At 30.8% G+C, this 14,982-nt stretch overlaps 2 protein-coding genes and 1 long non-coding RNA gene across 4 annotated transcripts in view; 2 read left to right on the forward strand and 1 right to left on the reverse strand.

The window, feature by feature from the left end:
- Nucleotides 1-196: 196 nt before the first annotated feature.
- LOC105365484 (uncharacterized) lies at nucleotides 197-838 on the forward strand. Its single transcript, XR_912972.1, has 2 exons — nucleotides 197-528; nucleotides 712-838. It is a non-coding gene; the product is annotated as an uncharacterized LOC105365484 (long non-coding RNA).
- Nucleotides 839-2,897: 2,059 nt separating this feature from the next.
- On the forward strand, nucleotides 2,898-6,469 carry LOC105365485 (dymeclin). Of its 2 annotated transcripts, none has more exons than XM_011503663.1 (12): nucleotides 2,898-2,973; nucleotides 3,301-3,605; nucleotides 3,716-3,919; nucleotides 4,100-4,344; nucleotides 4,418-4,633; nucleotides 4,711-4,889; nucleotides 4,970-5,095; nucleotides 5,178-5,291; nucleotides 5,441-5,656; nucleotides 5,748-5,930; nucleotides 6,003-6,119; nucleotides 6,205-6,469. In XM_011503663.1, exons 2-12 carry the CDS (start codon nucleotides 3,319-3,321, stop codon nucleotides 6,370-6,372), a joined length of 2,055 nt encoding a protein of 684 aa, XP_011501965.1. In that variant the 5' UTR covers nucleotides 2,898-2,973; nucleotides 3,301-3,318; the 3' UTR covers nucleotides 6,373-6,469. The 2 variants fall into 2 exon arrangements, with proteins under 2 accessions (XP_011501965.1, XP_011501964.1); XM_011503662.1 differs by having other exon boundaries at nucleotides 2,920-3,066.
- A 7,357-nt stretch (nucleotides 6,470-13,826) lies between these two features.
- Nucleotides 13,827-14,982, reverse strand: part of Cals (calsyntenin 1) — a 30,273-nt gene continuing 29,117 nt past the window's right edge. Inside the window, exon 9 of the mRNA XM_011503664.1 lies at nucleotides 13,827-13,971. The gene's annotated coding sequence lies outside the window, so the exon portion shown is untranslated. The remainder of the gene's footprint in view (nucleotides 13,972-14,982) is intronic.

Here is a 14,982-nt window from a genome sequence, read left to right on the forward strand (position 1 = left end):
GCAACGACGATGGGAAGGATAATTCGACAAGAGCAATACCTATGCGACCCCCCATTACCAAATATGTGCACGATATTTGGGTATATATCACCACTTCGACACCCTTTGGTCGTTGGTTAACCGATAATTCCCATCTACGATATGCGAACCAACCCCATTACCACCCAACTCTATTTAATCGATCACAAATTCTCTCTCTCTCTCTCTCTCTCTCAATTCCCTTCTGAGCTTATCCATCCCGATGCGAGCTCCCGTGCATTCAAATGTTCCCGCTACTTTACAGCGTTCGTGCCTACTGCTGAGACATCTTGGGACAGAGCAGCCTCGCGAACCTCCGGCGATTATCACGTTTCACCAGATTATTGCCCATTCCTGGTGCGCTTAATGCTATTCGTGGCTCATTTCAGTGCATTGGGAGGATAAGAGCATAGACTTTATAGTGAGAGGAGCAGCGAGAAACAAAGAACAACAGTGACAGATATAACGACATTCTCATCTTTCCACTGCTTTTCAATTAGATCATTTTACGTAAGCGACACGAATAAATGCGCACCCGTTGCCACCTACGCATTTCTCATTCTCCCTGCCGTTTATCTATCATTCGTCACTTTTATTAATCCCATTATCCTTTATTATTTTTTAAAGCTCACTGCGTGATTACGATTGCTTAACCATCTATCCAAGATTATGTGTCGATCAATTTGCTTTCAGGGTTAAACGAACAAAATGTCAAAATTAGTAGACTTGATTTACCAGCGCTGTTTCAAGCGAACGTCAACGTATGTTTTAATCATATTAGCAAGTTCATTTTACTTTGAAAGAAGTTTTGATTTAATAACCAACGAGATATTCAATAATATCAATAAAGGTGTACGTACTCCACGTTAACTTTATTTAATTACTTGGACAAGTTTTTTTCTGTTTTTTTGTTATTGTTTATTAAATTTATTGTTATTACATATGTACATATAACGATTCTTTCTGTTACAGAGACTCTGGAAGGATATCAAGCATAAGTATGAAAAGTAAAATGTACATAATCGTCGATTAGCTCAAATAAGCAATATGTGAAAAAGTAACAATAAATTATATTATTTTACAAAGTATCTGATTTTTGTATATAGTAAATAATTGAACTGTTTTACCAATTAAAAGGCCAGTTTTCTAAACTTATAAAATTGTCAAAATTATATTATCTTATAACCATTTTCTCGTCGTTTATCATTATTTTAGTATATTTGAAAATGTAATAGACCATTCGCTTCCCGAGTCGGTGTAACATCGTTTGTTAAAATCTTGATAATACCTACTGTAATTCTAATGTGAAAAATTTTTTTAAATTTTTTAGTAACATAAAAAATCCTGTTAAAGACTTATGGATGCAGAAAAAATTTACCACGACTAAAGCATTGTCTTTTAATATAAATAAAAATAAAATACATTACTTGGCGTACTGTAATAAATAGCTTTTTGTTTTTTTGTTTTTTTGTTTTTTCTTTGTTTTTTCTTTGTTTTTTTTTCCCCCGTATATAATCGACGTTCTATTAATACGAAAATTTTATTATGATAGTTACGTTTGAACTTTAGCAATGTATGTATTTATGCTGCTTTACAAGCAAAAATTAACCTTAATTGAAAATTACAAGTGACATATTTTCTACAATACATAACGTTACACAATCAATATTTTAAGCAACTGATTTAAACGTAAACTTAATTAAACAATTGCAAAATTCACGTTGATATTTAAAATTTCGCAAATTTATTGATATATATATCACCATTTTATACACACTCCCTGTAAATAAAACATTTGCATTTGTAATGTATCTTTCTTTACATTGCGTATTTAATGTTACAAAATGTCAGATAAACCATTTTTTTTTTAAAATACTAATCAAAGTAGAGAGGTGGAAGTATATGTATTTATAAATAGCGAAAAATTCATCACTCCGAATACAAATCTATAAATAACTAACAATTAAAATAATAATTATTTAGGTAAAATTCAAATCATTAAAATATTTATATTGCAATGGAAAGAAAACAAGACGATGATATCAATGTATTTAAAATAAACCATTGAACAAAATATAGCAAAATAATGCAATATCATTTACAAAGAATAAAAGTAAAATTAATAAATACAATTATGTAACGCATTCGCAAGGAACGCACCGAGTGCAGCATATTTATTTAACGAACATGGTATTTATTAGAAAAGCATTTTATTAAATAATAATTGTAAAATAATTAATTGTATTGTGGATAAAAAAATTTTTATTATTACTATCGCACTTAATACATCTAAATCATAAATATTATTAATTATGTTAATTTTTATTTCTATGCTATGTGCGCAGAAGTATATAAAGTTCAAATTTAAATGAAATGCCGACGCTATTAATAAAACTATTTAGAAACGACTATTTAATGTGAATAGAACTCGTAACGTTTATTAAATACTTAGAATATTACAATCCTGATAGGGAATATTTTATTTGAAAATAGTCTTTATCCAATAGCCCGAAGTCCGTCTCTTCTAAAGCAATTTGTATAACTTAACCCTTTAAAGTCCACTTCTGATATTATTCTTGTTTATCATAATTATCCGACTTGAAATGATTTTTCTAAATACAGATTTGTAATCGAACGACATTGATTTATGTTAATGTATAAAAGTCATTACAATTGCTTAGAATATTGACGACTAATAAAAACACTTTCAATTCAATTCATTGAAATATTCGAATAAATTTTCAATTCTATTCTAATTCTATTGAAATTTTATCCTTTTCCATAGACCAAATGAAGTTTCTCATCATAAGAAAAAGAATTAAAAAACTATATGCCTGAATTGTTTCACCGATGTGTCGGCTATTGAACAAACACAGCCGCACACGTACGCACGCACGTACTGACACAAGAGCTAAAGTGTAAAGTGGCAAAGTATGGACGATTGTCAAAGAATAGGTTTGATGCAGAAAGGTTATAATCGCTTTTCTCTTGATAAAAAATGCCTTATTCCTTTCTAATTAAAACAGTGTAATAACGCGATAGGCAGCGGTAATCACTTATTTATTACTTACTTTTAACATGTAGGCTCAAATTATGAATAATTGAGGATGTGAGATTAATACAAAACGATCATGAAAAAGCATATCCAACAGATTTTTATTTTATTAATTTCATTCATAAATTTATTAATACATGATGCATGTTATAAGAATATAAAAATATATATAATATAAAATAAGAGAGATATACCAATGAACAATGAAGTGCTTTCAAAATTTTCAGATTTTTAGAGAGAACGCAATGGGTGCTACACCAAGCAGATACGAGGATCTGTCAAAGAACGAATATTTGGAGAGGTTTAGCGGCAGGGAGCCCATCCCTTTAAACGATCAGTTTTGGAGCCACTTTCTTTCGTACAATATGAGGCCACCTCTGACACGAAATGACCAAATTGAATTAGATTCTCGTTTGGACTTATGTTGTCAAAATTTACTGATTAATAACCAAATTACGGGAAATATTGGATCTCTAATTCAAATATCCTTAATTCGTGTGAATGAATTACTTTCAATGACCGATTCTGAGAAGTAAATTATTAAATATACTTTTATCATTCCATTTCCATAATTATATACATATATACATATATATATATATATATATATATATATATATATATAATGTAAAATATTTTCAGTATTGTACCAGCATGGCAAACTTATAATGCGCTCTTTGCCGTGAGATGTATTTTAAAGTACTTGATTGAAACTGTGGGGGAAGAAGAAATGGTTAAACATACAGAGGCTCAACTTCCCGAGGAATGTTTGAATAGATTATTACCTGTTCGTTTACAGTCATTCTTTGAAGCCTTAGTAGGTGTGATTGTAGATGTACCTCTTTGGTAAGATATCGTTACATTTTAATTATTAAATGAGTAGATTTAGTAAATCTTGTAATTATGTAATGGATTTGTTAAATATTGATAGCTTAATGGCACTATCAGAAGTATATAAATTACAAGATCCTAAAGATAATAATTTGAGCTTTTCAAATAATGTATTTATGAAAATATTGATTTTAGTGAATTCACGTACTTGGTACATCTTGAAGCTATAAATTGCTTATTGGTATTATTGTCCGTGCAACTCTTCTCTCAAACTCCAGCAGAGTACAGTACTGTCTTTAGAATTGTAATGAATAACGAACTAAGAGTTCATGCGCCAGTAATGGTTTGTACATTGTTGAATAACTTTGCCGAGCAATCTCACGCCCCACCAGGGCTTTTAACTCCGCAACCAGGCTCTAGTATTGTTTTTAGTATCGCAGGTAAAATTATCTTATATAAAACATTCTTATATAAAAATCATTTTATTTAAATGTAACGACATTAACCGTACAGCTGGACTTTGGAATGTAATTACAATGGGAATGGCTAATAGTTTGAAAAACATTCAAGTTTCGCACAGTGGGAATATGGAAGATGTAGAGAAAAAACGTGACACAGAAACCCCATTGGCTAGTCAGTCGCTACTACTTTTATTAGTCCTAACAAATCACTGGACAACTTCTCGAAACCCATACAGAGATGCTCTTTTCTTATTTACCAATGTGGAAGGTTTGTATTATACTTACGCATTAATACCAGAGGGTAGAATTTCTTGATCGGATTATCGATACTATTAATTTCAACAGATGATTGTGAAACTTCGTGCGAAACACATTGTGCGTTCAAGTTTAATGTTGATAAATTATACAAGACAATTTGTAAGATACCAAATACCGATGAAGTGACACTTTTATTATACATGTTACTTCACCGGAATCAAAATGTTAAGCAGCATGTAATGAAAAGGCCGGATGTGCAATTATTGGTATGTAAAAGTAATTTATTAACTTCTGAATTATATAAATCAAAGGATTACTAACAACTAATTACTAACATTAATTGCAGATAATTCCTATTTTAAGAGTCCTTTACAATGCTCCTGAAAATACTTCGCATCATATATACATGTCGTTAATTATTCTTTTGATCCTTAGCGAAGATGAAACTTTTAATAAAAAAGTGCACGATATAGTACGAACCCACTTATTTATGTCTTCTAAGTCGTTAAATATTGTTTACTTCGTTATTCATTAGTTTTAATCATTTCTTATAGATGCTAAAAGGAATTACTTGGTACACTGAAAGATCAATTAGTGAAATATCACTCGGAGGATTATTAATTCTTGTTGTTATCAGAACAATACAATATAACATGTTAAAAATGAGAGTAAGCATTGCATACATATCTTTCTATAATCTATTAAAAATATTAAATATTAAATAAAGGCTTATATACATATGCATATACATACATAAAAAAAAAAAACATATATATATATATATATATACCTACATGTACATTCTATAAAACATTAGGACAGATATTTGCATACAAACTGTTTGGCAGCGTTGGCAAATATGTCAAGTCAGTTTAGATTGCTACATCCTTATGTTAGCCAACGACTCATCAGTTTATTTGAAACATTAGCAAAAAAATATATAAAGCTCGAGTCTACGGTGAGAGGTCAATCTAATGCTGTTTCAACCACTGTAAACATTAATATTAACGGCAGTGTTGCAAATAACGATTTAGTAAGAATTCATTTCTTATATTGTTTATAATATATGATTTGCTTTTGTGTTATAGAGAATTAGTAAAAATTAATGATTTGCATTTATTAAGATTCAAGACTTGACAGTATTAGAGGAAGTTCTACGTATGGTACTAGAAATCATAAATAGTACGTTAACGCATCAGTTAGCTCACAATCCTAATTTAATTTACACTCTGCTGTACAAGAAAGATGTTATTCAACCATTTAGAACGCATTCTACATTCCAAGACATTGTTCAAAACATAGATTCGGTAAATTCATTATGCATTGAATAATCCACTTTACAAAAAAATATATTCATGAAATTGGCATTTTTCGTTTAGGTGATTAATTTCTTTTCTTACAAACTTGAGCAAAAAGAGCAATGTCAACTTGGCGTTAGTCAGGTTCTATCGACTATTCAGCAAGGTACAAGTCAATGGCCCCGAGACCGCTTAAGGGTAAGTATTTTAATTACTTGTAAGCAATATGAAAGATTTAAAAAGAATTTTTTACCACAAATTCATAACATTTACAATTATTTAGAAATTTCCTGAATTGAAATTTAAGTATGTGGAAGAGGAGCAACCGGAGGAATTCTTTATTCCTTATGTTTGGAGCGTTGTCTGCCAAAGTGCATTGCTGCATTGGAGTGCGGAAAATATAAAATTATTTTTGTCCAATCAAAGTGAACCAACAATTATTGTTTGCTGATATTCCGATATTGAATCAAATTGTCAAATTTGTTAAATAACGAGGCATTGGAAAATGACTGCACTACATTAGGTTTAAAACAACTAAAGTTGCAACTATATATATGAGAAAAAAAATTCATGAGGGCTTGATATTTAAACAAATGAATATGTATATATATATATATATATATATATATATATATATATGATGTGTGTGTGTGTGCGCGTGCGCGTTCGTGCGTGCGTCTTAAGGGAGTATAACACTGGCAAGTGAAATAACTATTTATGATATATATATATATATATATATATATATCTTATCTTATATATATATATATATATCATATATATATCATATCTTTTTGAAATATTATAATTGCTTAATTTAGACCAATCATAAGGAACTTGCCTTTTACAAACTTAAAATATTTTCAAATTCTTATAAAGCATTTATAAAATTATTAGAAATAACAAGGTAAAAATGGCCAATAGCTTCTATCCGTACGAATAATGATGGTTTTGGTTGATAAAAAAAATTTGTAAATAATATTATAATTAACCATAATGCTATGTTAATGACTATATTATTGATTATAAGAGTAATTTACATTTTCACAGCATTTGTATATACGTGACTCTAGCTGTTTTCATTGTGAATATAAGTTTATTGTGTAATGTATAAATTTATAATAAAAAAATTTGTACATAAAAATCTATGTAAATTTTAATTATTATTTTACCTTTAAGAGATTCATTGTATGCCATTCATTCACCTAATAATATATAAATCTTAAATTTATCTTTACATATAATTCATTGTTTAATAAATAATAGGTAAGGAAAGAAGTTTGAGTAATAGTTTTCACAATTTCAAAACAAAATGACGAACAAAATATTTTATTGACATTACAGGTTTTTTTTTCTCTTTGCTCATTGCATTATTTATATATTAGCATCCATAATACCTTAATCTTTGTACTTACTTGACTTATATATACATAGTTAATTAAACATTTCAATAAAAATATAGTTAGAAAATTAAATACCACAGGAAGTTTCAAAATTTGCTTATTTCATAAAAATGTACAAATGTCGTATTTCATATTGATGAACTGAAAATGTTCCAAATTTATATATATATATATATTTTTTTTTTTTTTTTTTTTTTTTTTAGCCTATCGCTTGTAAAACAAAAACAAAAACAAAAACAAAAATAAAAAAATAAGAATAATTGCTATTTGTACAAACATTGATTATAAAATAATTTTAAAACTCCTTAAAAACATTATTGCCATAAAATTAAATGCTTACGAATTATTTAAACTACTTTGATAAGTTTCCGCAGTAAAGGTAAAACTTTCAGAATTTCCTAAAATATTGCAAAGGCTGTAATTGCCCTTTGAAACTACGAAGATTAAAGAAAATGCGATGATCATTCGTTTGTGATCGTATCATAATTTTATCATTTAAAGTTACATTGCCCAGAATTTTTAAAAATTTTTACTATCCGGGACATTCTTATATGCGCTATCAAAACAGCGCTATTTACTCTAAAATATAAAATAAAAACTAAACATTAACATTATATAACTCAATAATTCTAAAGTAAATTTAATTTTAACTTATAAAAACCAAAACGAAACGAAACAAAAAAAAAAACATAAAACAACAGAACAAGCATCCAGTTTAAAGACATGAAGGTAATGGATAATATGGATTGTAAGGTACAAGTCAAACTCTATGCGCTTTAAAATTTTTTGTTTCGAATGTACACCTTTATTAAACAAATACACTTGACGTCTTAGTATTATTTATAATATGTCATTAAGATAGTATTTTATATTCCTAGCATGTGCAGTGTGTGTATGCGCATGTGTGGATTTTTCCTTTGACTATTGCTAATATTGTTTTACCTGAACAATCTTAGTTTGCGGGTTTAACAAGATTATCATAATTTGACAGTTGTGTACGCCATAAAAAAACAATGCGCTGAATTGCTCGGTTAAATTTATATAATCGCCATTATAATCGTTGATAAAAATAAAAAAAAGAAAAGAAAGAAAAAAAAAATGAAAAAGAAAAAGAAGATGAAAAAGAATAGTTTGTGAAAAAAAAACTTGCGTCTTTAACAAAAGGACTTTACATTTTCTTTAAATTTGTTATTTTTTCGTGTCCCATTCTTGCGCTGCTCGGTTGACTTGACTTTTTAAACATATAAGCGTATAGTGGTATCTTTTTGTCTTACATATCAATGATAATTTTTCCACTTAACTTTAATATTAGCATTACGATTAATCTTATTAATTAACACACACAATTTCATCGGTACTGGGAGGGAATTTAGTTGTCTCTTGTTAATGAGTTTCTCTTTATTTATATATATAAGTTCCGTTACAAGCCGAAAGCTATTAATCGCGATACCTCGTAATCGGTGTCATAATGTTTTAGTCATTTTCTGTGCTTCCACTTTTATAATTTTTTGCCCGTTCTCCATTCTCGATCCTCATTACTCTGGCATACACGTACATTTTCGAGTAAAAAAGCCTTTTATAAAACAGCGGGGGAGGGGGTCAAACGTCTGCATGCAAAATGCATTCTCTCAAAAATGCATGCAAGATAAGTTTAATGGATAAACTAAGAAAATATATTTATAACAAGATAACGTTTGACCTAGACGCTCGCGAGTCGCTTCCTTTGTCGAGCAAAGCTGCGCGTCTATCCGCTATTGAAGTTTTTACAAGGTTGACCTCTGCCATATTTTCTCGACGACGTTCATTATCATACTTAAGTGTCACTTGTGGTGCGCATTCGCTTGAACTACAATCCAGTATTCGCTTTTCAACGCGCTTCGTACAATGTAACGATTGGTTTCTACGTTTGTTTCATCTGTATCCCTTAACACCTATGTATGCGATTAATGTGTCTGATATCTTTCAATGCATCTTTGCCGCATTTAGTCGAAAATGTGGATTGACCACACATACTCGCACGCGCGCACACGCACGCACACACACACACATATATATATATATACATGCGCGTGCGCGCACGTGTGGGTGGATGGGTGTCGTGGGTGTGCGTGCGTGTGCGTGGATGTGTGTGTTTGTGGATGTGTATTTGGGTATATGTCTGTGTACGTGCGCGCTTATGTTTTTCTTCACTTTTAGTGTCGTATATTATATAATTTATTTAGCTGCCTACAAAACAATATAGTGCGTTACAAATTGATTATTGCCTACGCGCTAACATATTCTCTCTCTCTCTCTCTCTCTCTCTCTTTGTCTCCTCTCTCTCTTCCTCTCTTTTTGATATCCATCTTTAAACACTTTTATAACTTCGTAATGTACATGAGGCATCGACAAATAGCGAAACTAGAATAGCTCGTATCTTTAAAAAGCAAATAATAATAATACTAAAATTAAAATAAAATAGAAAAGGAGAGAAATAAAAGAGCCCATGACACAATTGTGGACGTTATAATATTAAAAAACGCGTTCCAGTTGTTTTTATTTTTATGCAATTTTTCACTACTTTAATGGGCCCATCATCATCGAGTCACGTCTTGAATGTGCAATGCCCGAGCTCTAATTGCACTTTTTTCGAGTGCCTCGTCATATTTCTCGCGCAATCTAAGTGTTTATCCAATTTTCATATATATATATATATATATATATATATATATATATATATATATATATATATATATACACGTGTGTTACTTTATTCTCTTTTAGGATCACTTTATTAATTAACAGTTAAGTACAGTTTATCGCGAGTATACAGGGAAAAAGAAAAAAATTAATCGTTAAAAAACTAGATGATTAAAATATAAAATCAGTAGTAAAAATCTCGAAGCTTATTAAGAATAAAATTAAATTTAAAAAATATATCTCTACATGCCCTATGAGTTTTATAAGAAAGCTGCGTGATTAATATCTAATTGCAAAATAAAGTAAGGATACGCTGTAACTTGAGCGTCCATTATGTTAGAGGCAAGTTCGTTTATATATATATATATATATATATAAGCTCGTTAAAATAAATTTCCTAAGAAAAAAATAAACAATTTTTGTAGATTATAGTTTAAAATAGGAGCTACGTAATATAGAAATACTGCTCGATATGAAAGGATGAAAATCGATATTCTTTCGACTCTCGGAGCAGGCTAAGTAAATAGCTAAACTTACAAAGAAAGAGTAATAGTAGAAGAAGATAAATGAAATAAGGTAAATGTGCGATCGCCAACTCATGAATTGGACCGAATGGAATAATACATCCAAACAACTGACTCACGATGCTATCTAAATATGTATAATGCTTTATGCCGAAGGAATAAATTATAGAAACGAATAAGAAAATTCGTATTTCTCTGAAAGAGAAAGGCGTAAAAGCCAGCTCCCTTAATACGGAAAACAAAAACAAAAACAAAAAAAATAAACAAAAAAAAAGAAGTAACGAATGAAAATGCAACAATCAAAATCCACCAATAAGCTCCTCGCGTAACAATGGCAAAGATATGATAAAGTAATTAAGAATAATAAAAGTATCGATGAGAAATTTATTATAAATAGGTAGTTTATTGTTATGGCCAGGCCTGTTACAGGACGACACTAAATCGATCTCAATTTTACACATACGGATGGGGGAACAGGACAGCACTGAGTAGTCACAAAAGATTCGTTTTATCTTCCCTTATTCACCAATTCTTTTATAAAAATGATATGATTTGCACGTTGGAAAAATAAATTGTCATATAGTAGTTCGTATATGAATACATATACATCCGTCATACTCAAATATTCAGTTCTAGGTATTTGATCGATATAACTTCCCTAAAAATACATGCATATGCGTGAATTAGAACTCGGCAGTATTTGCATTCACTTTAGACACTGCAAATTTCCACAACATTAACATTCATTGCCCCACGAATATAATATTTGCTCTTAATCGTCTCTCCATCGAGCCTTGCAAGAAGATTCCGTTGCTTCGACGACGTCCCTGTCACAGCATCCATCTGTAAATAAAAAATCTTCCACCCGACGCTCATGAGCATGTCAATGCTCTCGAATACATCATAAGATGGATATTTCCCAATGAAATTTCACACACTGTCGCGCAATACACAATTTTATTTTATTTTATTTTATTTTATTTTATTTTATTTTATTTTATTTTATTTTATTCTATTTTATTTTAGTCTATTGTTCATCAAATCCCACACCGAGGTGAATAATCGCGTATTCCTAAAGTACAAACAAACGGCCCGAATGTTTGTCCGACGTTTTCACGAAAATCAAGACTTTTGTAAGAGCGTCTTCTGCACAACGATTATCAAAAATTCAATTACCTAAGGCCAAATAATAATACACAGCTCTATTTATAGTAACATACGAATGCGAATTGCAGGCGACCCAGGCCGCACACAAATACAAGAGCATCATTGCATTACATCCCTAGCGAAAGCAAAATCCTTAAGACCTCTTTCGATCGTCCCTCTCATTCTCCATTCTTCTCCTGCTATTTAGGGGAGTATATATCGCATGCAAATTAATTGACCTACGCGCTTATGATTGACACGCAATCGCCCCCAAACCCGTATACTTCATTACGATATGATAAAAGATTCATTTTTTTTTTTATATTTTTTTTTTTATTTTTATTTTTTTTTTTATTTTTTTTTTTTCTGTCTCTTGTATAAAAAAAATACATACAAGTGGCCGAATCCTGATCAAAAAATAATTTATACATTTATTAAATCGCTTATCGACAGAAATAAACGACACTCTTTTCCGAACAAGCATTGCGAAAAATTGGAAGATGTTGTTAGGAAGAAGCAGGACCAAAGTTATTGCAAGCCGGTGCTCTGTAAGAGTCCCTTTTCACTCCCCGCCCTATTCGTCATCTAATGGAGGATAAAAATTCTATAACAATAGCCTTTTTGTTGTTGTTGTTGTTGTTGTTGTTGTTGTTGTTGTTGTTGTTGTTGCTGCTGTTGCTGTTTTTTTTATCATTTGTTTTTTGTTTTGTTTTGTTTTGTTTTTTTATATAGAGCATCCGCGAGATCAATGTACAAACGTTGGATTTCTCGATAGCACGATGAATTCCAGATTCTAAAGAAATGCATAACATAATGATCGATTAGCTTCTTAGGCAGACGTGCATCATTGAGAGATTGCGGTAATATCGATTAAATGATTTAAGCAGCGATTTCAGATATCATTGATACCAGTTGCGATATTTTCCTTTTCCTCGTGCTCAATGCTCGGCATATGCCCGAGCGATTTAAAAATTTGTCAACTTATTATAGAGACGAAATGCATTACCGCTATTCATCGTAACGGAATTGTATTTCATCGAACATTTAACACAAAACAGATTGCCGTGAAACTCGCACTTTTGGTATCAATTTTTTTGTAAAAGTCAATTTGTGCATTTGAAAGTCTAATACGTTACCAATAATAATTAAATACTTATACTTATGTGTAATTAACAAAACGAATGACATAATTATTTGTTTGCCTTTTTTTTATATTTATTTGTTAATAAATCTCTAGTTTCGATCTATCCGACTGCAGTCCATCCTTTTAAGCTTTGCAAGCATATATTAACATTGAAAAATGTCATCATTGTTTTCGAGATTTTCGGAAATATTTAAGTTATCCCGAAAGCATCTAAACACATTATATATATATATATATATATATATATATATATATATATTTCCCCCTTTCTTTTTATCCTTTTTTTTTGTTCTCTCTTTTATCGTTTTTAATGACGTGTGTGCTTGTTGTGTATATGTGTGTGAAAGAGGTTTGCTAGAATAATACACCCGCATTCCTCAACAACCATGGTTGTTAACAATGTATCTTATGTAGAAAGAGTTTTTTTTTCAACTATTAGATAAAGCGTCCCGCACTATTACAGATTTAAATCGATCTTTATATTTTCGCTCTTCCTTTTATTCTCATTTTTCTCCTCCTACTCCCCCCCCCCCCCCCACTGCCCCCTTTTTTTTGGTTTGGTTTTTTTTTCTTTTTTTTTTTTTTTTTTTTTCTCTCTCCGTCACTCTCATTCGCACACACTTTTACGCTCAGAGATACACACAACCTCGTTCTATTTATCCCTTCCACTCTGTATCCCTCTCTCTTATCCCCGCAACTCCCACACTTACTATTCCTCCTCCGCCCCTTTTCACACCGCCCCGCACCGGTCATCCCTCTTCATCGCCCGTCTCGCCGCCTCGTCTCCCGCCCCACATTTCCTTTTTCGCTCTTTATCGTTCGAGTAATAAGCCGTTAATTTGCCAATGGCTGGTACTAGAAACTCAATCTACGGGGACGGATATAATATGACACTTCCACCTACCTGCAAGAACACAATTCACCTACGACTCTACAGATCGAGTATTTGAAAGTGTCCTATAGGAAGGATATGAAGTATCTGGAGTCAAATTCAAAACTTTATCGATTCTTTTTTTTTTTTCTCATTTGCAAACCTTTCATTTTCGAGCCCTTCAAAATTAGAGAGAAGGCTGCCGCCGCTAACCGCTGCTTTTCCAAAATTGTCTTTCTTGATCTTAAAGTAGATGAATTTGCATTGCGAAGCTCCACGTTGCCTAAATTTAAGTAAAACACTTTTTTAATGTAAATTCTTATAATAAAGTAAAAGTTATGAAGAATATGATATGTTATTTCAATTTACGTTCAATGTCCAACTTACTGACTCGACAACAATATTAACTCACAGCACGAACTCACAGCATATACTTATTAGCATGTAATTAGTTTGGAAAATCTTACAAATTTATAATTCATATATTAAGGATGCGCAGCATTTATTTCTTCTTTTATTTGAGGCAGTCGTTTGATTAGGAGAATCCAATAATTAAAAAAAAACTAGTGATAAAACCGCGACCGATACACGTCATTGTCGTAGACAATTAAATGAAATGGAATAGATATTTCTTGACACGGATCAAGGAATATAAACAATTAATATCACAATGCGACAAAGGACGACACAGTTTAAAAAATTGATCGATAAAATTGCCGAAAACGGGATGAATAGAAGCGTAGATGATGGAAGACCTTACGATAAACATTTAACGCTATTTATTGATGGTAGTTTGATACAGAAGAAGAAGAATAAGAAGAAGAAGAAAAAAACGATGAAAAAACAGCGATAAATTAATTAGTATTTTAATAAAAGATTCGTATTGACAATTACATACTGACTTCGCCGAGGAAAAGGAAGGCGATATCACCGAATGTCGAAAAGTCATCTCGTACCGTAGTGTACTATGGCAAATTGTATTTGAAAATTATTTTCAATATTGTTGCCGCAAATTGATAATTGGCGACAATTGCGCAACGACAAAACAAAACCACCAAATCTATTTAAATAACAAATCTAATCGTTATTTTAACATAAAGAGAAGCATTTTGGCCATTTTTATCAGACGACTACCTTAAAGATTTCCAATTTAACTTTAATTAATTGTTAATTTTTATTAAAACTACATATTACAATATACTAATAAGATTTTCAAAAGATTTTATTCAGTTACTCTTATCATTGTTGCTGCTGTTGATTATTATTTTCAGTACTATTATTATCATTAATAATA

This window comes from Ceratosolen solmsi, unplaced genomic scaffold (assembly GCF_000503995.2).
Source record: "Ceratosolen solmsi marchali unplaced genomic scaffold, CerSol_1.0 scaffold8, whole genome shotgun sequence".
NCBI lineage: Eukaryota > Metazoa > Arthropoda > Insecta > Hymenoptera > Agaonidae > Ceratosolen > Ceratosolen solmsi.